At 38.2% G+C, this 27,154-nt stretch overlaps 1 protein-coding gene across 1 annotated transcript in view; it reads left to right on the forward strand.

Moving 5' to 3' along the window:
* TCERG1L (transcription elongation regulator 1 like) overlaps positions 1-27,154 on the forward strand; it is a 2,969,407-nt gene that overhangs the window by 391,401 nt on the left and 2,550,852 nt on the right. Inside the window, exon 3 of the mRNA XM_044056336.1 lies at positions 2,300-2,449. Coding sequence (XP_043912271.1) covers positions 2,300-2,449 — 150 coding nt within the window. The remainder of the gene's footprint in view (positions 1-2,299; positions 2,450-27,154) is intronic.

Genomic DNA, 27,154 nt, shown 5'->3' on the forward strand with positions numbered 1-27,154 from the left:
GAAGCATAAAGTACGGTGGAAATAAGGTGGGAATTTGCTATTGAAATCTTTGCTGCTTTGGTGAGAAATTGCTTATTTCTGTACAACGCTCCTAGTTTTTTGTGGACTTTTTTTATAGTCATGGATATGTGAATGTCAAATTTTAGTTTATTTCCACTCCTAGCAATTAGGTGCGTTCAGTTGGGTATATAGTGGTGTTGTCTTTTGCCGTGATGTTAAAGTGAGAGTTGTTTTGAGTATGTTTGGTGGGTTGGAAGATGAGTAGTTTAGTTTTGTTTGGGTTGAGTATTAATCGGGCATCGGATAACCATGTTTCAACAGAGGAAAAGGCTTCCTGTGTGACTTTTTGCAGTTCTGGTAGGGACTGGGCTGAGCAGATGATGGTCGAGTCATCTGCGTATTGTATGAGTGTGCCATGTTTGGTGGCAGAGGCTAGATTATTACTTTTAAACACTATGCCGGTCCCACAAAAGAAAAATAAACAATTTGCTCAAAGGAAATATGTTTTCAGTTAGTTAACACTGCTTTTAAACTGACAGAAAAAAGTGCTCCATTTTAAAAGAATATTACAAGCTTGAGACAAGTCTGTTAAAACAAAACACTCCCAGCTATAAAATAACTTTCCTGATGAGGAAAGTAATAAAACATCAATAAATTTAAGAGAATGGGTCCCCCAAGTGAACTTATTTGGCCAACAAAGGAAAGCACAACCTGATTGTCACTCATGAAAAGCCTCACAGGAGCATACTCTTCAGTGGCAGTAAAGCTGTGAAGGTCCTGACACCCAGACTTTTCTTTTTACTTATCACAGCTTGAGCTGCCTGGCAGTTTGGGTGCATGAAAGATGATAGCCTGATGCTTTGGAAGCTGGCTGGCTGTTAAATCCTTGGCAGACTACTGCAGCAGTGATAATCCGTGACTTGCACTCTAGCTATCTTTAGTACTGTCAGACCAGGTGGCAGTAGTATTCCCCATAGGAACCCATGCATCATGTTGGTAAAGTTGCTCTCTCTCAGCTCACTGGCATAAACATATAAACCAACAAGCACTCTCCCACTCAGGCAAACACGTACCCACACACTTTTTTTCCAGCATTACATACATAGTTGGACCACCCTAGCACAAAAACAAACACACACACAGATGCACTGTCATGTAACTTCATTTATGCTCCTACAAGCAAGCAAACACAATTCCACAGATATAAACATACTAACACCCTTCATGTCTTACCCCCACCATGATTGCTTCCATAGGAGTGAATCTGCAAGCCTTCCTTTGAGAGAGTTCAAATCTTCCTTCAAAACTGAAGTTTTATGTAGGTGAGTGATTTTATGAATTACACATAGTAAACCAGAAAGCTGTTAGCAATTACAAGAGAGATCACTTAACTAATTAGTACTATCCACTTCCCTGGACTGCAGAATTATCATGCACTTTGACTGCAAAACCACCCATTGTTATGAGACCTGCAGTGGCAGGAAACCTCAGTGATAGAGTGATGAAAATGGCGATGTTAATGCTTTCTTTTTATGGTAAGCCTTTCTGAATCCTACGCATTATCTCTGTTTATCAGAGACAAGACATGTCTTAATATATACTGAAAGACCTATGCATAGCACAGATCATTTTGTCCAGTGCAATACTATTAAAACAATTACAGCATGGAGAGGACCAACACAGCTTGCTAGAAAGTAAAATACTCCATTTTCCATTATAAAGGGAATTCATGTTTTACTCAAGTTATTAGAAGCTGCATGATTGCTGAAAGTTATGTAAAAGTAATCAGCTGCCTTCATAATAATCTGTACTGCATTTAATATTTCACTGAACCAGTCACAGTAGAACGGAAACTCTTTCTAAGAAGAAAGGATGGAGAAAAAAATTATTTATTTAACATTTGTTTACTGGGAAAGTCTGACTGGGACAGAACCTGTTTTCAGCAGAGGCTCGGGGAGAAATGCTTCAGACAAATGTCTTTGGAATGTGGGAGGAAACTGGAGCACCCAGAAAAAATCCACACACATGCAGGACATACAGACTCTCCAGAGAAGGCACCCCAAACTAGAATCTCTTGTTATGAGGTGACAATGCTAACCTCTGCACCACTGTGTTGCCCAATGTATTATAAGTTGTTAGAAATATTCAGATTCTTGTTTTTGAAGAATAAATTATCCTTTGAAACACAGTTAAAGTACTTCAGAAACTTTCTTTAAGGAAAGGAATGTACTATATCTTATTATTAATAGTGCCTTTCTTTTTGATTTTGTCTTAATTGTGTTTATTTCTTCCTACACAGTGGCTTATCACAACTCGGCCTCCATTTAATGGATATCCACCTGCAGGCAGCATGGATCTTGTTCCAGTTTTACCACATGCCCACACATCTGGCATTCTACCACCACATTTTTTAAAGGGGTGGGCTGAAAAAAGACCACCAAACTATAAGGTGAGTTTAGTCAATTTGATAGTTACTATTTCTTGTGTGGCTTGCAATAACATACTTTGTTCCAACAATGTCCGAACAATAAGGCAGCCTGATATACTGTCCGGGTCCATGAAGCTGTAATTTTTAATTTTGGTTGTCCATACTAATAATGTGAAGAAAGGGCTAACACACTTACGAGAGGGGGCGGTGGGTTGTGGGTTGCGGGGAGAACTGAGCTAATTTTGTTAGCAAGAACATTTGTTATGGCCATTGTGTCATTATAGGTTATCCTTTGTAAAGTTATACACCTTCAATTCATGTTCAGCCTTGCTCTTCTATCTAATGTATTTAAAATCGAAGCAGACCTGCTTGTATTTATTATGGCATATTGGGAAATAATTTTATAAGAGCCATATGATATTCTCCTGTTATCATGAGGTCCATCAGAAAATTTCAGCATAGGATTTATCCCTGAATTGTCATTGGCACATATACCTAACTGGTACTGAATTGTTTGTATACTGGTTGAGATAGCTATAAGGATTATGGGTAAATGTGATGGCTTTAGATATCAGGTCAGCAGAAGACAAATCCCTCTTGTAATTCTTATGCCTCTCTGACACAGATACAAGGTTAGCATTGGACCTGTCTTTGAACCTACTTGAAGTTGTGAGGAGTTTAGAACTAATTTTAAGAACAGATCACTATTTCGTGGGTCAGACATTATCAGGAATGTGGAAAAGAAGAGGACATTTGTAAGAATGATGTCATGTTTATTTTTTTTTGTCTTGGTATCAGTATCACTGAAATTTAGGAAACACTGAGCACATTTATTGATAGTTATGTAAGACTCCAAGCTGATGGATAAATAAATGAGGCTAACTAGAATTAGGGTACTAATATTAACAGATAAAGAATCAAAGCTGTCACAATACCTTCTGTGGCCTTTAGACCACATTTAAGGGAATCTATACTTTGCAATAATATGGTAATTGGAGCTGAAATTCATAACCTTCAAATATTTGGTGTAATAATGTTTGAGTGGATTAAATCAGGTTATCCCTAGATGGTTTGAAATGGTGGTAAGCAGTATGCCAAGTTACTGGGGAAGTATTATTACAGTACTGAAATCAAGTTTGTCTAACAGCACAAATGAATTTACCCTACCATCATGAAGGCCTTCAAATCTATTTTTTTTTCAGACTCCTATCATTGAAAAGAGACATCTTCATGTAGGCCGGGATAGATTTAGGTTTGAATGCCAAACAAATGAACATTGTTGAATAAAGACAGTATTGGGACAGAACATGCCATAGCAAATATGTGGAATCCTGAAGACAGATGTGAAGATCTATCTAAGCTCTATCCTAGGCCCAGACTTGTTTAGATTGTATATTTCAGATCTATCTTTTTCATTCAATTTGCTGTAGTTTGTATGCAGATGACTTGAAAATGGTTAACATTTATTACATGAGTAACAGATAAGGCATGCCTGCAAAAGTAGTTGACTGAACTGACCATTTGGGTAAAAAAGAATAACATGTTGATAAATACATCAAACATATGAGATTCGGGAAACAAACATAAAATGAAAAGTGAATATCTAATACAATACATGGTGACTGAAATTGTAGATTCATTTAAGGACCTGGGTATATGGGTAGATTTAGCTTCGAGTTTTTCTAATCATATCTACCAATTGGTTAATGATATTTATAGAAGTACAGGTTGTAGAAAAAGATTTATAAAGTCTAGGAAATCAGAAATAAAGAAGTCATTGTTTCTTAGTTACATTAGACCCAGATTTGAGTATGGAATAACAATATGGAAAGTTTATAAGAAAACAAGCATGAGTAAACTGGAAAGAGTACAGCAGAAATATACCAAGGGCATCCATAGATGTGAAAATGTAAGTTATTATGAGAAACTAAAATATTTGAGCTTGTACATTGCCTCATATAAGTATTTAAGAGGAGTCCTTATTCAGGTATTTAGAGATAACTACCTCTGGGAATGTTTCGGGTTATCAAAACGTAGTACTGAAACATCAGAAAACCCACGTAGAAGATAGTATATGAATGATAAGCATAGTAATTGGTTCTCAGAGCATAGCTGATACATGGGATAGACTATCAAACTGCGTTAAAGCAAACGGTAGTTTAGATATTTTTCAGATCATTCTGGCACTTTTTATGGGAAGAACTACTTTGGTATATTGGCAGGCTAGAAGGGCATTATTGTCTGTGCTTTAAATATTTGTATGTTTGCACGAATGTATGCATGTACAGTGGATATAAAAAGTTTACACACCCCTGTTAAAATGCCAGGTTTTTGTGATATAAAAAAATGAGACCACAATAAATAATTTCAAAACTTTTCCCACCTTTAATGCGACTCATAACCTGTACAATTCTGTTGAAAAATAAACAAATCTGTTAGGGGGAAAAATACAAAAAAATAAAAAGCAAAATATGCTGCTTGTATAAGTCTGCACACCCTTAAACTAATACTTTGTTTTGTGTACACACCTCTAACCTAATACTTTGTTGAAGCACCTTTTGATTTAATTAAAGCATTCAGTCTTCTTGGGTACACACCTGCCATCAATTAGAGAGACTCTGATTAACCCCAAATAAAGTTTAGCTGTCCTAGTAGGATTTTCCTGACATTTACTCAATTGCCTGCTACAGCAAAAGCCATGGTTCACAGAGAGCTTACAAAACATCAAAAGGATCTCATTGTTAAATGGTATCAGTCAGGAGAAGGGTACAAAACAATTTCCACAGCATTGGATATACCATGGGATACAGTGAAGACAGTCATCAAAAAGTGGAGAAAATATGGGACAACAGTGATGTTGCAAAGAACTAGATGTCCCTCCAAAATTGATGAAAAGACTAGACGAAAACTGGTCAGGGAGGCTGCCAAGAGACCTACGGCAACACTGTAGGAGCTGCAGGAATTTCTGGCAAGTACTGGTTGTGTACTACATAGGTTCATAGGTAGGTACTAGGCTATCTGCCCAAAGGCATTTATAAGCCTAGCCAGAATGTGTTGGCTTTCGCCGCCCCCTTAGATTAGCTTCCTGTGCCTCTGTCCAGTAGAGACACTGAAGTGATCCCCAGGATAAACTTTGTTTCCCATCCACTCGTCAAGGTTTCTCTTGAAGAGTGTTAGCATGGAGCTCTGCCTAATGTAGACATGTGACAACAATCTCCCGTATTCTCTATATGTCTGGACTATGGGGGTAGGGTTGCAAGACGTAAGCCTTTTCTTACACAGAAAAATATCCAGGACCAGCTAAAATTTGCAAAACAATACATCAAGTCTCCCAAAGGCATGTGGGAAAATGTGTTATGGTCTGATGAGACCAAGGTTGAACTTTTTGGCCACAATTGCAAAAGGTATGTTTGGCGCAAAAACAATACTTTGCATCACCAAAAGAACACCATCCCCAGGATGAAGCATGGTGGTGGCAGTATCATGCTTTGGGGTTGCTTTTCCTCACCTGGAACTGGGGCTTTAGTCAAGGTGGAGGGAATTATGAACAGTACCAAATACCAGTCACTTTTGACCCAAAACCTTCAGCCATCTGCTAAAAAGCTGATGATGAAGAGGAATTTCACCTTTCACCATGACAATGACCCAAAGCATACATCCAAATCAACAAAAGAATGGCTTCAGCAGAAGAAATTAAAGTTTTGGAATGGCCCAGCTAGACCTAAATCCAATAGAAAATCTGTGGGGTGACCTATATAGGGCTGTGCATAAGAGAGACTTGGAGCACTTTTTCAAGGAAGAGTGGGCAAATATTGTCAAGTCAAGATGTGCCATGCTGCTAGACTCCTACCCAAGAAGACTGAATGTTGTAATTAAATCAAAAGGTTCTTCAACAAAGTATTAGTTGAGGGGTGTGCACACACAACAAGATATTAGTTTAAGGGTGTGCACTCTTATGCAACCAGCGTATTGTACGTTTTTTTATTTTTTATATTTTTCCCCTAACAGATTTGTTTGTTTTCAAATGAATTGTACAGGTTATAGGTCACATTAAAGTTGGGAAAAGTTTTGGAATTATTTACTGTGGTCTCATTTTTTATATCACAAAAACCTGGCATTTTAACAGGGGTGTGTAAACTTTTTATATCCACTGTATGTATGTATGGATGCAAGATCATCCCTGGCATAGCAGGCTGCCCAGTCACTTATTTTCTCCTGTGAAGACATACTGGATCTCCCCAGTAATGACACCAGTTAATACGAGAATTACTGAAATTATTTATTTCTGATTGAATTTGTGAAATCTTTCTTGGAAAAGGCAAGATACTATTCAAGACAAGTGTTGCCCTGTCCTAATCACATGCATATACAGTTCAATGATCTTTCTCTGTATCTGCCATAGGGTAGAAGATATAAAGGCATTCAACCCGATGTAGTTGATGGTGACAGCATATTCTTACTAGGGGTAAAAGGATCCGCTTTGGTCATATCCTGAAGCCTTGTTCCAGAGAGTCGATTGACAATTACCCTATTCCTGCATAGCCACGTGAGTGTAGCACCAATGTGACCAAGGATGGTGCTATTAATAAGTTATCATTTGCTGTTACGACCTAGGAAGTCTTTGTAGAAGTATGTAGAGAGCCATAGAGACTCACTTTATTTGCTGGTAGAAGTGCAATTGAAATAAAAATAGCATGAGTCGGGCTATGTGGCTAAGGCTTGCTCAGATAAGTTATTAGTAGATTAGGTAATGATTTCTTAACAACTTCTGGAAAAGTGGATCTACTGTTAGATGGTTGCAATGTAGTATTAAGCTGTTTAATGACGTGTATAGTATGTGAGGTTATACCCCCAACTTTAGTAAGTACTTTCTTATTTTGAGAGTATTATATGTAAATAACAAAACACGAGTGTCTGTCAGGAAGCACAAAGCTGTTGGCTCATGGTCCCAGAGCTTCTTCAGTGGGCAAGATGGCAACAGATGGGAGTAACAGAAAATGCTAACCCATATTGACAAATGTGAATACATGAATATATATTAGTGAGTACTTAACTGAAGAAAAAACACAATGTAGAAAAATCCCTGAACTGTCTTAGAAGTAAACAAATGAACAAGATCATATTTAGCACTAATATGAAGAGTCTTAAAAAGCTGCAAGAAATGTAAACAAACGTAATCACAATATACAAACAAGTCCAGAAAGTCTCCTACAAGCTCAGCACAGCACAGCTCAGTACTATAAAGCATCAGCTTGTTCATCCATGCATCTTAGTAACTGAGCAAACTCCTGCTAAAGGAGAGTGTGCTAAGCAGCATGAAGGAGACAACAGAAAGCAACATGGTCAAAAAAAACATCACAGAACAAACAACACAATTATGGCAGGCAGGAAGGGTGGAACTATTCTTCCCTCTCATAAGGAACAATAACTACCACCATCAGGCTTAAATCACCTGCTGTTTGTTCCAAACCCATGAAATATGGACAGATAACAATATTCAATCATCACAGCAGGTCTAGGCCTAGGTGATATCAGGGCAATATGTAGGCCACATTAGTTAGCACAGCAGGACTCCAGTGAGCTACTTATACCACATCTCTGCACTAAAAATACAAAACTAGGGCAAATGTGCAGGCTCAATACTCAAACAAAAATAACTACACAGGCAAGAAGCACAAACTACTGGCCCATGTAGCTACACTCCTTATATAGGAGGCAAACACCCACATAAAGATGTAAAGTGACCACCATCAAAAACTAGCAGCAGACAGCCATTAGTAAGAAATATCTTCTGGCTAACAGCAGCCAGCTGAGGAGAGCAGTAATGCAATAATTTTACATCTCACCAGGATCATCAAAAATAATCATCATATCCAAAATCAGTAACATTCAGCCCCAAGTTTCTTAAATACTGTCTGGTTCAAACACAGATGAAACATGGACAGATAAGAACAAAATAATTTTTACAGAAGCAAAACCATGTAAAATAAAAACGTACCATAAAAATCAGGTTAGTGCAGCGGAACTCCAGCCAACTCCACACATCATAGCTCAGCAATATAAGGTCATAATAGATACCTGGAATGGATTATTTCCTTGCTTCACCTATATTTCATTTTCAGCTAATACCTCACTTGATTATACAGCATATCCTTTGCAATCTCAAAGGTAATGCAGACAAAGACTTTCTGAATGGGGTTCTACCTCCTAATTGTGAAACCTTCTTTTCAACAGCAAGCATACTGGGTTCAAGTTAGTGACATGAAACATCATAAAACAAATAAGTACATACAGTGTGTGTGTGTGTGTGTGTGTATGGGTTACCATTAGCTTGTCGAACGATCATTTCGATAATTGGAAACCCGAGGCCAAAACACCGACACGTCACTTCCCCGACTCTGCAATTTGCCGATGTTTAAATTTCCGACAATCCACAACATAGGTCCTCTAGCTACAAACCGGGAAATTTGAACATTAACCTGAATGCCATGAAATTCAGTGTTTCAATGGAAATATATAGGCAATACCAAACCAACATTGCAGCTTACCATGTTGGAAGACATGACAGCTGGTCCAGGGATTACTGGAAATATCTATACACTGTTAGTCTCTCAAAAGGGAAAAGAAATGTTACAACTGGAAGGTTATCTCTACTATTTGGTGTGTAGCAGAAAGGACACACGCTATTGGTGCTGTAAAGATAAATGTACCTGGAGTCGCAAAGGTAGAGCTTTTATTGTTATAGTCACTAATGGTGATGAATTGATAAAGTCAACCACATATCACCATTGTGGAGACCCTAGTGAGGTTGAACGGTATAGATTGTGTAGTGAAGTTAAAATCAGAGTGCAGTACAGTAGGGATATGCCTTGCGTAGTTGTAGAGGACAGTTTAGCTTCAACATCTCTTGATGTAGTGCATAATATCCCCAATAAGAAAGCTCTGCTGCAGCGCATTGCTAGAGTTCAAAGGAAATATTCCTTAAGTGATGGTAGACGTGAGTTAACACTCAAGAATATTGATTGCAATAGTTATAACCTAAAAGATGGCTGTTTCATTTCTAAGCGTATGGCTGATTCTGAGTCTGTTACGGTTATATTTGCTTTTGCAACAGTGAAAAACTTGTATGATCTTAGTCAGGCATCAATATGGATGATGGATGGAACTTTTTTCAACAGAGGCATTATGTGTAGGCAACTCTACAGTACACATGGGTTGCTAAAGTTAGGATCCTACAGTAAAGTTGTTCCTTTGTTTTACGTTCTCATGAGTAAAAAGTCTTTTAAATGTTATAACTATTTGTGGCATGCTTTGTTTGCATTGATGTCTGAGAAAGATTTTTTACGTTCTGTACGTTACATTCTATGTGATTTTGAAATAGCCACTCTCAAGAGTATACGGTTGAATTTTGCTGATGTTCAGTCCAAAAGGTGCTTGTTTCACCTTGGACAGAATATATGGTGTAAAATGCAACACCTGGGACTCAGTTCACTGTACAATAGTAATATGCAGTATACATCAAGTCTTTGGTTGCATTAGCCTTTCTTCCGGAACAGAAGGTTTTGGATACATTTAATCTATTAAAAGAAAGAGTTCCTGAGGAAGGACGTGAGTTGGTTAAGCATTTTGCAGACTACTACATTCATGGTAAACTACGTAAATTTAGTACATGTACCTCTGGTTCAATGAGATTCCCTCCTTTATTCCCTGTTAAGTTCTGGAATAATGCTGAACTAAATGACTTATTTCTGCCACGTACCCAAAATTCAGTAGAAGCATGGCACAGGATGTTTAAGTGTTTGATGGGCCCTAGGGTTACTGATTTTAGATGTTATCATGTGTGCACTGTGCAGGAGAACAAGACCAGGTTGATGAGCTGAGGATTCGTATGGCTAGCAGGGTGCCTCCTTCTCGAAAGAAGCATAGATTGATTGAGAGACAATCACTTTCAACAAATTCTTACGAATAGACAGGAGTACTTTCCATTAGATTTTGTTCGGAGCATAACTCATCTTTTAAAAATGTAAGCTGACACTGTTTCAAGTATAGATCTGTATGCAGAGGCTAAGTATGTTTCAATTGTGCATTTTAAGATGTGGAAAAGTTGATTTATGTTCTGCAGTTCAAGTGGGATACCCATTATGTTTTGAGGACATACAAGTATGAGGACAGCTATACTAGATGTACATTAGTGCCATTTCATTTATGCTATTTGTTGTTGTATACATTTTCCATTTTCTACTGTTGACACACTTGTCATTATACAGGACTACAGCTGGAGTCTTTACAGTCAGAAGACTGCTGCAAATGTACAGTGGGAATTTTCATGTGAAGTTTGAAACATGAGGTGCAAATATTCAGTAACTTTCAGCTGCAGTTGAATATACTAGTTATGTCATATATGCTCTATTTGTTTGATTAATTGTTGGGGATCACTGAGTTTGGACACTGTGTTATGTTTGTCAGTATATTGGGTGTCGGAAATATGAATGTCGATATTTTCACTTGGGAAAACAATGTGTCAGTGTTATGGCCTCGTGTTTCTGCTAGTCAATGAAATGATCGTTCGATGAACTAATGTTAACCCATATATATATATATATATATATATATATATATATATATATAAAATCTATATATACAGATATACACACACACAAACACACACACACACATATATAAATATATATATATATATATATATATATATATATATATATATATAAACATATAAGAACACACACACACACACACACACACACACACACACACACACACACACACACACACACACACACACACACACACACACACACAGAGACACATGAGTATAAGATCATAGGAGATTACTAGGCTATCAACCCAGAGGTCATTTTAATCCCAGCCATTTCAACCCAATGAAACACCGTACAGGTACTACTCAATACTCAAGACTGCATTTAGTGATGACTACCCAGGAGGGTTGTGGGTGCTATCCCTGGTAAGAATTTACAGTGCCCCATCTACTCTTCCAAGTTCCTCTTGAACAATGTCATAGAGGTGCTCTGTTTCACATGAATTGGTAGCCTGTTCCAAAGACATGGCAGTCCCTGGGAGATAAATCTGTCCCTCCAGCATATCCTATTTTATGTTGCAAGCCATATTTTTAGCCCTAGCCCTAGACCTATTTGCTTTGTATGCATATGCAGTAAGTCCATTAGGTTTGGGTCTTAGGTTGATCTGTAGGCCAGTCAAAAATCTCCTTTAAGAAGTCTATACAATACAGAGTATAGAGACAGGGATTTTAGTCGGTCCATGTAAGACACATGCTGGAGGCCCTTGATGATCTTTCTTACAAACCTCTGAGGTCTAATTGCTGTAGATGCTTAGTATGGTACATACCGAATGGAATATTATACTCAATTTTGGGCTGGATAAGTGCCAAGTATAGGGGGATTATAACTTCTTTTGCTCTCGAGGTGATGCCTTTACTAATCAAGTGAGCTACATGGAAAGCTTTCCTTACAACAGTAGACACTTGGTGGTCAAAGTTAAGGTTGCAGTCAACCTGTGATCCCAGGTCCCTTACCACTTCATGGGTACTTATGGCATTGTTATTGATTTGATAGTGTGAAGGGGCGTAGTTTGTACAAAAAGGAATGATGATGCATTAATTTGCATTCAGTTTTAGATCGTGACTAATATACCAGCCATTGCTCTGTGTGAGACCATCCTGGATTATACTGACATCTGGGGATTCAATGATTGCACCTTGTTTGCAGTTGTCTGCAAACATGATCAACCACAACTCTTTAGTTTTGACCCAAACTTTTGAGAAGTATATAGCAAACAGCAGGGGGCCCAGCACTGACTCTGAACCCTGTGGGATCCCGCTGGTAGCACGTCTGCTGGTTGATGTGGAGTCACCCACTTTGATAGCGTGTGTCTGGTTTGTGAACTAGTTGGAAACCACCTTACAATGAAGGGGTTTACATTCAGTTTGCCAAGTTTATCGATAATGCCTGAATGTGGGATTGTGTTGAAAGCCTTTGCCAAGTTGAGGTATGTTGGGTGCACAGATTTGTGTTCATCAGTGGGCTTGGGTACACTTTCAAAGAAATCCATAAGATTTAACAGATAGGATCTGCCCTTTATGAAACCAAATTGGGTTGGATCCAGGGTTTGGAGGTCAACAATGTCTTTATTTATGAGGTCCATAATCATACATTCCATGGCCTTAGATATGAGGCTGGTCAGGTTTGTGTGTCTGTAATTCCCAGGGTCTGTTGCTAGGCCATCTTTGTGGAGGGGAATAACTGTAGCTGTTCTCCATTCTGCAGGCAAAGCCTATGGCTAGGCTCTGATTAAAAAGGGTACTTAGTGGTGATTGCTAGTTCATGTTTTAGCCTGTTTAAAGGACAGCCTGGGATGTCATCTGGTCCTAAAGAGTCCATGTTCTTTCCCTTGGACAGTGCTTTATGGACCTCCCCCTTCAGATGTGTAAGGAGTATGGGAAGTTCTTCAGATATGTAAGATGGGGGGGGGGGTTATTGTAAGTTAGGAAGGAATAAGGTAGTGAAATTGTCACCAAACCTATCTTCTAGCAAGTTCCCTATCTTTGTGGGGTCAGTGTGTATGATACCATTGGCCACCAGTTCTGCACATGCTTGGGTATTACCCTTTAGGTTACGTACCTAGATGCAAAAGGCCTTATGGTTATCTTTCACATTACTTGCTAGGCTTCTCTCAAAGGAGCTCTTGGACAATTTGACAAGTTGTTTTATTTGCCTGTTAAGGCTGAGGAGGGTGCTTTTCCATTGTTGGATCCTTGTCTTTGTTTTCTTGGACAGCAACCTTTTGCATATATTGTAGAGTTTGTTGATGCTGGAAGTCGACCATGGCAGCTTGATTTTACTTCGGGCTCTGGCTTTGATTCTATCTGGTACAGCCAAGTTTATACAATTATGCAAGTGATTGTACATGGCTTTAGTGTAAGCTTCAGTGTAGTTACCACTTTCAGCTTGGGGTGGGGCTTGGAATACATTTATCCCTTCACCTAGGAGGGTATAGTTTGCTTTGGTGATTTCACCCTTGTGAGTTCTGGTGCTAGTGTCATTTCAAAGATGACTGATTTCTTGTCAGTTTTAACTAATGAGGGTCCAACAGTTGCAGCAGTGCACCTGTTTGACATGTTGATGAGGACCAGCTCTACAATGTTTGTTCCTCTTGTCTGGTTATGGAAAATTTGCTCCAGGGCATTTGAATTTACAAAGTCAAGGAACTTTTGTACTAGCAAGTTTGGGCTAGAGTAGGTTTCCCAGTTGATGGTGGGATAATTGAAATCCCTCCTAACCTGTGTTCAATGCAATTTGGATTGTCTTCAGTTTGGATAAGTACTCTTCTTGGGTGTTGACCCATGGAGGGGGACCAATAACTGGCCAAGACTTAAATGAGGGTCTTACCCACCATAACCTGGACCTGCAGTAACTCCATGGTGTTGTCCAGTCAAATTATCCATGAGGTGAATTTCTCTGTAATATGGATTGAAACACCACCTCCTTTGGTTTTCACACACTCCTTTTGTGGTCTAAAGGTATGGAAGGCATTGTAGCCTTGCAGGGCCAGGGTACTCTTTGAGGCCTTAAACCAGGTTTCTGTGCTGCACAGACATCTACATCTTCTAGTAGTATTAATGCATCCAGGGAGTGCAGTTTTTGTTTAAGCTCCTTATTTTATTTTGATTGTTTAATTTCATGCCAGCAATGCTGTTTTCAAGATCTTGCCTAAAAAAGGCAGTATGAGGGAGACAACAACCTTTGCCAGCAGCCGAAAACCAAGTGGTGCCAGGTGCAGTCTCTGGCAAAGCTATCAGCTTTGTCAATTTTGGCTTCCCTTGCAGGCGGGAACTGGATCCCCTTGGAATGACACAAAAAACTAACCCAATTATTGAAATCAATTATTTTTTGTTTATACTGTGGCATCATGATGGTAGTATGCTGCTCAAGGCTTGAGAAATATCTGCCTGGGACAGATACTCAGAGAGCTTGACTATGTTTCTCTTCATATAGTCTAATGAGGTATATCTCAGGTCATTCACACCAACATGCACTATGATAGACTCATAACAGTACTTGTTGAGAGACTTGAGTGCATGCATGATTTGGCGAATCCTGGCAGTGGACAGGCAGTTGACTGTGACTTTCTCCTTGTCCAATCTGGTGAGTGGGACATCTGTGTGTCTCACTACTGAGTGTCCAATGACATGAAAACTTGTTTTTTTGAGTGTTACCCCTTACAGGCCTGGTGGGTGAGACACTGGTGTTGGTGTGTGTCATAGGTGCTATGGGGACTGTGTTAGCTATAGCAGACTTGTGTTTTGGAGGTCTCTGGTGTTTCAGTATGTTTTTTGAGAGAACCTCTGCATACGTTTATTTGTGTGTTTGATGAGTACTATGTGTAAAAGTAGTGGTACTATGTGAATATGTAGTGGTCGGTGAGTTGAAAACATTCTCTGTTTCTGTTTTGAGTAAGAGAGCATGGATTCTAGATTCTTGGTGTAGATGCATCTCTCCCACTTTTGTATTAGAGTGAGTTATTAGTAGAGTGTTGACAGTGTACATGAGGCAAATTGCTACACTGCCTCAAGAGACCCAAGTCAACAAGGTCAGCAGGAGAAAGAAGGGTAGACCAACTGTCCATAATGATAGGTTGAAGACTTTTTCACTAGGTGTGGCTTTTCAAAAATGATCACGGAGGAGATTGGTGAATGGATATCTCTGCCTGGTTTTTAAAGGGAAAATTTGTTGAGACCCAAGTCAACAAGGTTAGCAGGAGAAAGAAGGGTAGACCAACTGCCCATAATGGTAGGTTGGAGACTTTTGTCACTAGGTGTGGATTTTCAAAAATGATCACGGAGGAGATTGGTGAATGGATATCTCTGCCTGGTTTTTAAGGGAAAATTTGTTGAGACCCAAGTCAACAAGGTTAGCAGGAGAAAGAAGGGTAGACCAACTGTCCATAATGATAGGTTGAAGACTTTTGTCACTAGGTGTGGCTTTTCAAAAATGATCATGGAGGAGCTTGGTGAATGGATATCTCTGCCTGGTTTTTAAGGGAAAATATGTTGAATTAAACTGTCTGGCTTTGGCGCACAATTGCTCTGCAGTGTGCGGTGCTGGGCAATGCACAAACAAGCAGAAAACTATTCAGATGCAGGGCCTAAACACCAGAAGCTAAAACTTGGAAAAAAACTTCTAACAAAATTCAATAGGACCAGTGAGGATGCTTATGCCAAGACAATGACCGGCCTACACACATACATATATATTCATTGAAGTGTATTCATGCACACGGGATCATTGCAGTAGGTCTAGCTTCTCTGTTTTATGCAGTTAATGCTATATAGGAAAAGCACCAAACCAGCATAATTGATGTGTGTGTGTGTGTGTGTGTGTGTGTGTGTGTGTGTGTGTGTGTGTGTGTGTGTTTAGGAAAATAGGTGAGTTTTTGCATTGGGTGGATTGGAATCTGTATGGTAATTATAGCACATGCAATGTTTGGTCTAGGTGCTGAGATGTGTACAATGGTTCAGGATGTGTTAGTTGTCAGTCACTGAAAGTGTGCTCCATGCTGTGTGATGGTACTGTTTTGAATGCAATGATTTGTCAACCGTAGAAAAATGGAGGTACAGGTAATACTATGCATGTGTTCAAAAGTGAGCCATGTGTGGGGTTTTGTTTGTTGAAATTAGAGATCAGAAGATAAACATCTGTATATAAACCGAAAGGGTTGCAAAGTGCATGATTTAATGTATATCATATGAGTGTTTAATAGTAATGTGTGGGGATTCTGTGTGTATGAGTGAGTGACTGAAAGGTCACGGTATGTGTTTGAAGGTGTTTGTTGTAATAAATGATAGGTGATTAGAAGCATGTAAAAGGGTGTGTGTGTGTGTCACAATGTATAATTCAGTGCATGTTTATGCATGTGTGACAATATGCAATTTAGCGTATGTTTGTGCGTGTTTGACAATATGCAGTTCAATGTGTTTGTATGTGTGTATTGTAGCACGTGAAGTATAGGTTAGGTCTGCCTGATGGGCACTGTGTGAAAGCTGTGAGAGGTGAATGCTGACTGTGTTAAAGGTGCGAGAGGTGAATGCTGTTGTGCAAGATGATTGTGTAACAGTGCATCCCAAGCAGTACTTATCCCAACATAAATCTGACCTCATAAGTTTTAAAGAAATGCAGTTTGCTCCCCCCATTCGTTTTGTGCATGCAGAAGTCAAACCATATGGGGGGTGACTTTGTTTAAGCCAGTGTACAACTGTGTTTTTTGTATATTCAGTCAGTTATGACTGCTGGCAGGCCACCAGAAAATTGCAATCTCTCATTTTTTTTTCTTGAGTTGGTTACCAATTAATTTGTTCTTTGTGTGAGGGGGATAACCCTTCTGCATTGGCTGTGGTCTTTTTTTTCACCTCATCTTCCTTGTTGTATACATATTTCTGGAATTTCTTATATCCACACACCTCTTCTTGCATGACAAAGTTTGGGAGTGTTGTTCAGCAGTGCTGACAGAGCTTTAAAAAATAAAAATGAACCATCCTGATGGCGGTCTAAATCATGCCCCCCCCCCTGTCAGCTCTCACACTGATAGATATTGACTGAAAGGGCCAGTAGAACGATAGAGGATCTGATGGTCTGCAGGCACAAAATGATAAAAAAGAACACTAGATCTATGTCTACCTCTGTGTCCAAGACTTTAAAGTTATATTCTGCATTGATGCAGTGGAGATATACACCCGATCCAGGACCCAAGATAGCAACCAACCCAAACGTAGATCAGCAAAATTCCCTATACGACAGACCAAACTCCTCTCTCCTCTTTCTAAACCTAAACACAAGTAGTACACTAAATAAAATTCAGGACCTACATGCCCTAATTGCCCTATATAAACTAGAGATCATTTTGCTAACACAAACATGGCTAAAACCAGAACACCACAATAATGAGATTACAGCTCCTGGCTACAATTATTGTATGCAGAGACAGAGTGGGGGAAAAAAGGGTGGAAGGCTGGCAATATTATTCCAAAATCCAGTCAACATCAAACTATTTCACAGTAAGACCCCTGAACTCAATAATACAAAACTAATACTCACTAAATTAGAACTAAACTCCAACGAACATATTAATATTGTAGGTAATTATACCCCAACAGGTAATAACATTTCTACAATGGAAAACCTACTAGACTGGCTCTCAAACTCCCTTCCACAAGAAACTATACTTCAATATTGACTGGCTAAACTGCTCCAGCCACAATCCCTCTACTCACATTAACCTCCATGGGTTTACCCAACTTATCTCATTCCCTACTAGAACAGACAAATCATCCCACCGTAACTCCATTCTTGATTGGATTTTTGTATTTCGATCCCTCTCTCGCATAATAATCTGGTTGTCTACCTCATAGTCTAAGTGACCATCAACCAACCTTTTTAATTAGAAACAGTTCCCAACAAATCAGCCAGACTATATTCAGAGTTATAAGAAATAAAAAAAAAAAACATTTATACCAGATAAATTCAACACTGCACTAAAACGTTGTAACTGGAATCCCCTGAAGGAACTATCTCTCGATGAAGCTGGGCATTACTTTAACACAACCTTCTTACAAATCTTAAATTATCATGCGCTTGCCAGAACCATTAGAATAAAAGTAAGGTATGCCCTATGGCTAACAAAAGAAACAAATGCTGTAATGAAAGGAAAAGACAAGTCTCGGATACTATTCCACAAAAATAAAAGCATTACCATCGGACAAAACTACTTAGAACTTTGTAACAAAGACAAAAAAAAACAAAACTTGACAAAACTAAACACTACAAAAAAAAATGCAAGAAAAATATTTAAATAACCCTCAAAAATTCTGGGCCACAATAAACAACATACTTCAACCAGGTAAATCCACAACGCCAACCCCTGTAACTGTAAATAACCATGAAAACATTCACACACAATTCAGTAAGTACTTCACTGAAGCCTTATAAACACTTGCCAGTTCCCAAAACAATGCTTGTAACCCCATACCAGCAACTACCCAAACCTTCCTCAACAAAGTAAACAATTCATCCAACTTTTCCCTGCAGCCTGTGTCCACCAAAGTTACTGGTAAACTCTTTCATGAACTTAAACCAACCACTCTGGCCACTGATAACTTACCAGCAGATTTTCTTCAGATAGCTGCTGATGCTATAGCCTACCCTGTTGCTATTCTCATCAATAGGTCTGTATCAGAGTCTATAAGTACCAACCTAATAGAAAACATCACATGGAAAGAAAACGATACTAGGAACAGTCCACCAATAAATCGAAAAAACACAGTTCCTAAGCACAATGCCCAGCACAAAAGGCACTAGCAGACACGTCAGGTAATCCCAGAATTTTATTGCAAAACAAGGTTAAGCGCTTTCATCACAACGTGACTTAGAAGTCACGTTGTGATGAAAGCGCTTAACCTTGTTTTGCAATAAAATTCTGGGATTACCTGACGTGTCTGCTAGTGCCTTTTGTGCTGGGCATTGTGCTTAGGAACTGTGTTTTTTAGAAAACATCACATATTATACCACTACATAAAGGAGGTAGCTCCTTAGAACTCACTAACTACCGACCAATTGCTATTCTGTTACCCTTATCAAAAATACTAGAAAGAGTTTTTCATATTCAACTAATGCAATACCTCCAAAATAACAACCTGCTATCCTAAAGCACAGCATGGCTTTAGACCCTGCCACAGTACCACCACATCACTGCTATCTTTCACTAACACAGTGAACCACTTCAGAAACAAGGGCCTTTTTGTATCTTCCATCTTCTTAGACCTTTCATAAGCGTATTATATGGTTAACCACAACATTCTTCTCAAATCCCTATCGACCCTGAACATGACCCACTCTTCTATCTCATGGTTCAACAACTACTTAGGCCATCAACAAGCTTTTCTACAGCAAAGCAAATTGTCCCCTCTTCTACCAGTATCCTTAGGTGCCCCTCAAGGCTGCATCCTTGGCCCACTGCTGTTCTCTCTGTTTACCAATGTGTTCTCTTCCTCCACACTCACTGCATCAGTAGTACAATATGCTGATGACACCACCCTTATATGTGCGGCTCCCACCTTGGCAGAACTACATACCCTAACCCAAAATAACTTTACATTAGCTGAAACATAGTACACAAATACCAAACTTATTTTTAATCCCAAAAAAACAAAACTTATTCTCTTCAGCTCAGGTAAGTCCCCCCTCTAAACAATAATTTTTGTATAACTTCCAAAGATAACATCCAAATCAATCCATCCACACTAAACTGCTAAGTGTAGAAATTGACAGCAAACTGAGATTCAACATCCACATAGCTCAAACCATCAAAAAAAAAAAAAAAAGGTTGGGGTCCTCTACAGGAACAAACAGTTTATCACTAGACATACCAAAGTCACAGTAGCTAGGACACATCTCTTATCCATCCTCCTCTATGCCTCCCCTATCCTGATTAACCTCCGCCAGTCTGATTTAAACAAAATGGAATCTTGCTATAACAAGATTGCCAAGTTCGCTAAAGAAGGTCCTATCACTGTCTATCCCTTAAGCAGCTTAACTGGCTTGAGCTCCCTCAACGACTACTACTCAATCAATTATCAGTAGCACTCAAGTTATACTACCTTCCTGGAATAAAACCCTATACTCCAGGATCTAATTCAACCCTATACCACTACTAGACTCCCAAGATCAACTAGCCAGAACCTCCTAAACGTCAATAAATATAAGAATGAGGCTGGTAAATCTCTCTTTGGTTGCACTATTGCAAGAATCTGGAATACTCTACCTAGCAATATAACTTCTAATTCCTCTATTACACAATTTAAAAGGCTACTGAAAGCCCACTATACTAGCAACTTGCTCTGCTCCTGTGATTCCTCAGGTTAATACATATATATGCATTGTACTTTGTGTTTTGATCTGTCATTTCACCTCCTTTGTAAGATTGTCATGCAGATCATACCCAAAGAATGTTACTACTGTAGATATATATTGTATAGATCAATGACCAGTTAGCTTGTATGTTTTTATCCTGAGAAATGCATGTACCTAACAAAAAAATAAAAAGGGGTGAGAGGTTGGCATAATGGTTAAGGTGTTTGCCTCACAAACACATGGTGCAGGGTTTGATTCTCACATGGGGTAAATGGCTAGGCTTAAAATGGCCAACAAGAGCAGTTAGCCTAGTACTAGACTATGAACCTATGAACTCTATGAACCAAAGCATGTCTTGCCCCCATATATACATTAGTTCTAAACAATGATTAATTTCCTATGAATTTATTCTGTTCTTACTACCTTATTATTGTTACCTTCTGTGTTTTTAAATGATCTGTATTGTATTTTTATGTAAATTATGAATTGGAGCTTTTCTCCATTGTGTCTATGTTAATTATCTTTGCAGCTTTTCTCCCTGGGTCTCCACTGAAAATGGTCCTGTGTCCAGTCGGACTATCCTGGCAAACAAATGCAAAATAAATAAATAAGATATTATGTTCTGCTACTAAATCAAGCTTAAATGCTCAGTTCTGTACATAATTCTCAGTATCATGCAATTGTCCTTGCTGTTCCCTTTGACTGCTCTTAATTTACTTTCTTCTACATAACCAATACACAGCTCATTTTCAAATTTCTGTTAAAAATGCCAATTCTTTTGAGCACATTTGTTTTTGTTTCTGTTTTTTATCATCATAGAAAAATAGTATTTTCTAGCACGTATGCTATAGACTTGATTAAATTGTAGAAAGGCCCCATGGGGACAGCGATGTACTGCTCTAATATGGCCCAAGATGAGTTTGTGACTTGGGTAAATGCTAGAACTAGCAAGGAGAGATTAAGAGGAATGAAAGGTTATTATCTGCATTCACATCAGGCATGAGGTGCATGTCCTTTGGCAGAATATTGCACCAGTTCCTCTAGTGGAGAACAAACAAATATACCTAAATGTCTGTTTGCTGCAGGCAGTGTGATTTCAAAGCTCACATTGTTTACTGAGGAGAGCATCAACATACTCAAATATCCTTATTTTGGAGGCATGTCCTTAACCTTTTCTCAGAAAATGGACATTTTTAGAAACTAGGACTTTTAGCTTTTAGAGAGAGTCCCTAGTTTGGTGCTTTTTCCGTAATTATTTTTTTTGCTTTGTCTATAACTCAGGAGTTAAAAGATAACGGGTATGAGCAACAGTCCTGAGCTTGTCATATTATGTCTTTATTATACACAGCTTCGATCCATGATGTTTAAGGCTGATGAGGAGATCAAGGATCCTGGTGCAGTACCACTCAGCTTCTGGGGAATGTTTTTACTTTATGCCCTACCTTATATATGGACATATACATCTCTTATAAAGGCTTATTTTAGACCCCCCCCCAAAAAAAAAAGAACACTCCTCCTGTTTAACACTGTATATCCAATAACTAAAGATCAAACATTCCTGCAAACTCATTTATTAGGTTGAAAATCTTTACAGAATTATCAGTTCACAACTGCATGAAGTTTAAAATCCTAAAATCTTTATAGAATTTTCAGTTCACAATTACAGGGTGTTTAGAATCCTAACATTGCTATTTAAGTACATACATTTATTTACGGTTTATTATTTATTGACATTTGATTACCAGGAATGTCTGACTGGTTAGAAGACCATTTTAAGTGGAGTCATGGGGATGGAAGCTCCAAATTATTACAAAACATTTTAAGAACAATTTTTCAAAAGTAAAACAAAATCATCTGCAGTTTAAATAATTATAACAAATGAGAGATGATATAAAATGATTGCTTAAGAATCGATGAAAGTTTTATGACAATCATTTAATATTTATAGAAATTTTAGACAGTTTGTAGAAAAATTAAAGATAAGTTAGTCTAATACAAACAGAAAGTGCAATATGAAGTGAGGGAAAAAACAGGTTTATGGTATATTTAGAGAGAAAGACAGGGAAGAGAATTTGATAGAAGTAAGAAAATAAGTGAAGAATGGAGAGTAAGGAGGTATAAGGAATGAAAAGGTATTTGTTCACATTTAGCGATTATAATTTAGATTGGTTTTGAGCAAGATCAGAGCCAGATTTTAGCCAATAAGTCTTTCAGAGTGGTTTTGAAAGATTGGAAGGAGGGTGTTGACCTGATGGATACAGGTAAGGAGTTCCAAGCCATAGCAACCTTGTACGAGTATAGACAATGTCCAGCAGATCTGATTGGTTTGTAGACAGATGGGAGTTTTTGGTCACTGGTTTGCAATGAACGACTGGTAACATAGTTGTATAGAATATTTTTTAGTGCTAGACAGGCAGAGAGATGCTGAATAATTTTATAGGTGGTAATAAGATGTGCATGTTGATGAGGCAGTTCTAACAAATTTAGGTGTTTTAATGCTATACAGTGGTGGGTTCTGCAAATTTAAGAAACGTTGTTATGTCATTGTTCAAGTTTTAATTTTTGTGAAGCCTGGAGGTTAGTAAGGATGGGAGCACCATAAAGAAGTGTTTGGATGAGATAAGTAGTGGTCAGTGTAGTTTTAGTTGCTTAAGTAAAAATGTTTTTGGTTCTGTAAAGTATCCCTAGTTTTTGATGATTTTTTCTTATGTAATTTTGTACATGCACATTGAATGTAAGCTTGTCATCACTATCACCTCTAATTTGTTATGAGAAGTGACTTCAGTGGTTGTTTCATCAAGACAGAGGACTTTAAATTTTGTTTTTTCATAAGAGAGGGATACAGGGAAAAAGTATTAGTTTTCTCTTTTTTTGGGTTGAGCATGAGTTGTGAGTTACAAAGCCATGTTTTAGTGACTGTTAAAGTTTCCTAAGTAATATTTTGGAGGTGTACCATGTTGTCAGATGTATAAATTTGAGTGGAATCATCTGTGTATTATATTAGGGAGGTCTGTTGTGTGGATATATAGAGGGCGTGTCGATGAAAATGTTAAAGAGGAGGGGACCAAAGATAGAGCCTTGTGGTACACCGGTGGTGACTGGGAGGTAAGGTAGGTTTTAAATCACAGAAGGGTGATCTGAGAGAGGTCCAGTGAGGAAATCTGAAATAGAAGTTTGCTGTGACAAGCTGTGTTGAAGGCTTTAGAAAAGTCTAGAAATAAAGAAGAGACTAGTTTTCCACTGTCTCTAGCTTTACTGACAGTATCTTTATAGATTAGTTCAGTGCTAGTACTATGGGATGAACAGAAGTCTTGTTGTGTAGGGGATAGGAGCTCTTCCTGCAGGAGATGATCTAGCAATTATTTCTGAATACATATTTCAAGTATTTTGGTGAGGGGAGACACGACTGCTATTAGAACTAAAGGAGTAGAAATATGGAACTGGATGCTTGCCTTTGGACACTTGAAAGGAGATTACTGTTTACATTTCCACATCTCCTTTCTTTAAAACCCCAGGTTGAATGACATTCCTTTTCTTTTCTTCAATTACCACACCATAACGTTTCCACTATTTTAGAACTTTATCCAGTGCCATTTCATTTTCTGAGGCATATAAATAGTTTCCCATGTTGAGTTCATACATTATTCTCAATTATCCCATGCCTCCCCTTTCTTATCACACTTCAAATATTATATAAAACAACTTTCCGTGCTAAAAAACACCATTCTTCACTGAAACATCAAAGAAACTAGAAGTTCATAGATTAAATTCAAATGCAATATTTCATCTACTCCTTTTTGAGTTATGATTTAAATTTCACCATTCAGGTGTCCAAAGGCAAGCATCCAGTTCCCCATTTCTACTCCTTTAGTTCTGCTCTGCTCTCCCCTCCCTTTCTTTATGCTGAATCCATTACTGCTGTTTTCTTCCACTTCCATTCTTCGGTTTCCCACAATTCACCATTCAGGTTCCATCTATAAAGAAACATGTGCATTGTGTTGCCAGCTCAATGTGCTGGGTACTACCAGCTTAGATATTCTTTTCAGTCCTCTCAGCTTCATGTGGCATTCGTCTAGCTTAGCTGCTACGCGGAACACTTCCGCTCCATCTGCTGTATGCTTACCATGCGCCTCCATGTGTCATCGTTCTTCATCATCAGTTCTCCTTACTTCAGGAATAGTTCCTCGGTCTCAAAGGGTATTGGATAGCTTTTGAAACTGTTGAGGATGTTATGTTGCTGCATAAACTGTCTGTATAACATGCTCAGAGGATGTCATGACCAGGTCTATTGAAAGGTGATTATTAACAGTGAGCTTCAGAAGAATTTTGAAGCTACATGGAACTATTTGCAATATGCAAAAAAAAAAAAAAAAAAAGAGAGAGAAAACAGTGATACTATCTGGCACCTGCAGAAACTAAAAATACTAATCTGAATTCGAGCAATACAGGCCCTCTGGACAACCCTCTTGCTATTAATACTCAGAGGTACCTAGGGACAATCTTAGACTGAGCCTTTCATTCCAGCAACATACAAAAGCTGAGATCAGCTTAAACTCACAATCATACTATTTAACCAGTTGAGCACCAGGTCAGAGGGTACACAGACTTTCTTCTTCCATGACCTTATTCTTGTACTCTTTGTTCTCTCAGTCCTCAAATCACCTGCAAACAGTTTAACCTTATAGAGATTACACAACATTTACCAAATATTTCACCTTTCCTCTTACTGGTGACCTAACCTGTGGACAGTCCTATTTCATGTCAAGTCTTTTGGGCCCTTTGCATGTATAGTCTTCTATCATATCTTCTTTTTGATATAATCTATTTCTAAAATGAGAAGTAATACCAGTGGCGGCTGGTGACTTCAAATCACAGGGGGGCTGCAGGAGACAACTGAATGGGTGGGGTCAAGGGGAGGGGTGTGGTCAACCAGAAAGGGGAGGAGCTATGCACAAAACCACAAAAAACTAACTTTAATTAAATATGCTGCCCTGGGTGGCAAACCATCATTATGAAAGTCCAATCAAGACAAAAATAAGTGTAGAAGAATAAAAATATTTCAATGCATTGGCTGCATGACAGCTTACTTAATATCTAGATGGAAACAAAAGGTTGTGAGGCATGAAAAAATAAATTACTTTTTAAATACATTACTGGAATGCCAGTCAAAATCAAGTATAAGAAAAATCAGAAGCACTCAACTCAAACCACTTATCCTTGCACTGCAGTCCTAATTATAATATATTCAGCTTTATTAAAGTACCAAGTAACATGCTGAAAGTAGAAATCTGTGTGATGCCCCCACTTGTAAAAATGTTTCTTATCCAAAAAAGACCTGCTGCCTGACAACTTGTTTCATGGGGAAAACATGATAAAAGTAAAAAATGAAAAGCAAACAAGAAACAAGCTCAAGATACATTGCTTAAAGGATTATGGACCACACATGATTGGCATTCTGTTTAGTTTACGGGTAAAGTCTGTAGAGATGACTGGAAGTCTCCAACAAGTGTAATGAGCTTTTAAAATAATGGAATCCTGTCCTTTAATACCCAAGGCTTATACATTATCTAGTCAAGTATTCTCTGCATGGCAACAACAGAAAGGCTTTCAATGTTGGCAATTCTTTAACAGTATGCTTATTAAAGCTTACTTGCATCTTACGATCTCAGACAAGCTTACCTTATGGTCATTAAAGCATTGCTACTTAAAAACACAGAGCAAAAGGCACTTTGAGTAATAAGCATAAATCTGAGTAATAAGCATAAATCAACAGTACAAAAATATGACAGAAACCAGACCATTCTGCAAAATCAAGGACAGATGAAAAGCCACTGTAGTACTTATGCAGTGTGTCCTCCCCATCCAAGGTAGATACAACTACTCCTTGCCTTGCTTGGACACATCCAGAGTCACTACATGGGGGAGTGGGGTGCAACAAGCATGTCACAATTTGAAATCTCTCTGGCTGACTGTGATGGCCCTGACACATTTGCCATACCTCTCAACCTCAAGAGCAAGAAATCTGGACAAAGCCATACACAGAAGTGGGACAAAGGCCCAACAATAAGGACAATTTTTAAATATTGCTCTAATAAACTTAGAAAGATAATAGAATAGGTCTTGCATTAGTATGAATTTTCTGAAGGGTATAAAATCTGAAACTCAAATGTCTGTCATTTTCTAACTTCAGTCTTTAGTGATTTGTCACTAATTTGCCAAAAACACAATTTTATGAAAAATGGACCAAAAATGTGATGCAAAAATATAAAATAGACACACAATACAGCTGCTACCTGTCAAAGAAGGGACACTTTAATATTAGTACTGCTACCTTGAGCAGCTGACAAAATATAAAAGAATCTACATGCATTTCAAGTAATCTATAACTTTGATTATTACAGTTATTTCTTAATTGTAAACCCTCCATGTTTTCTTCCAAAATTGCTATTTTGGAGAGGGATTATAAGGGGAAGAGCAACATTTTGAGCCAAAAATTGGGGACAGTTGAGAGGTTGGCTATGCCTAATTCTATAAAGCAATTTATTTGCATGTACCTCTCAACCTGTTAATGCAGTAAATCTGAACAAGGCCAAATATATTGGGGCACATATAAACAGTACTAAAATTGCTCTTGTATAAATTGAGACAGTTGATAGAACAGCTCTTACTTTAACATGCATTTTTCTGAAGGTTATGAAGTCTGAAACTTAGAGTGACTTCTGGCAATTCATTTAGGAATTAAAACTACAAATTTTATGAACAACAAACCAAA

The sequence above is a fragment of the Protopterus annectens genome, chromosome 14.part0 (assembly GCF_019279795.1).
Source record: "Protopterus annectens isolate FY-2018-M chromosome 14.part0, PAN1.0, whole genome shotgun sequence".
NCBI lineage: Eukaryota > Metazoa > Chordata > Ceratodontiformes > Protopteridae > Protopterus > Protopterus annectens.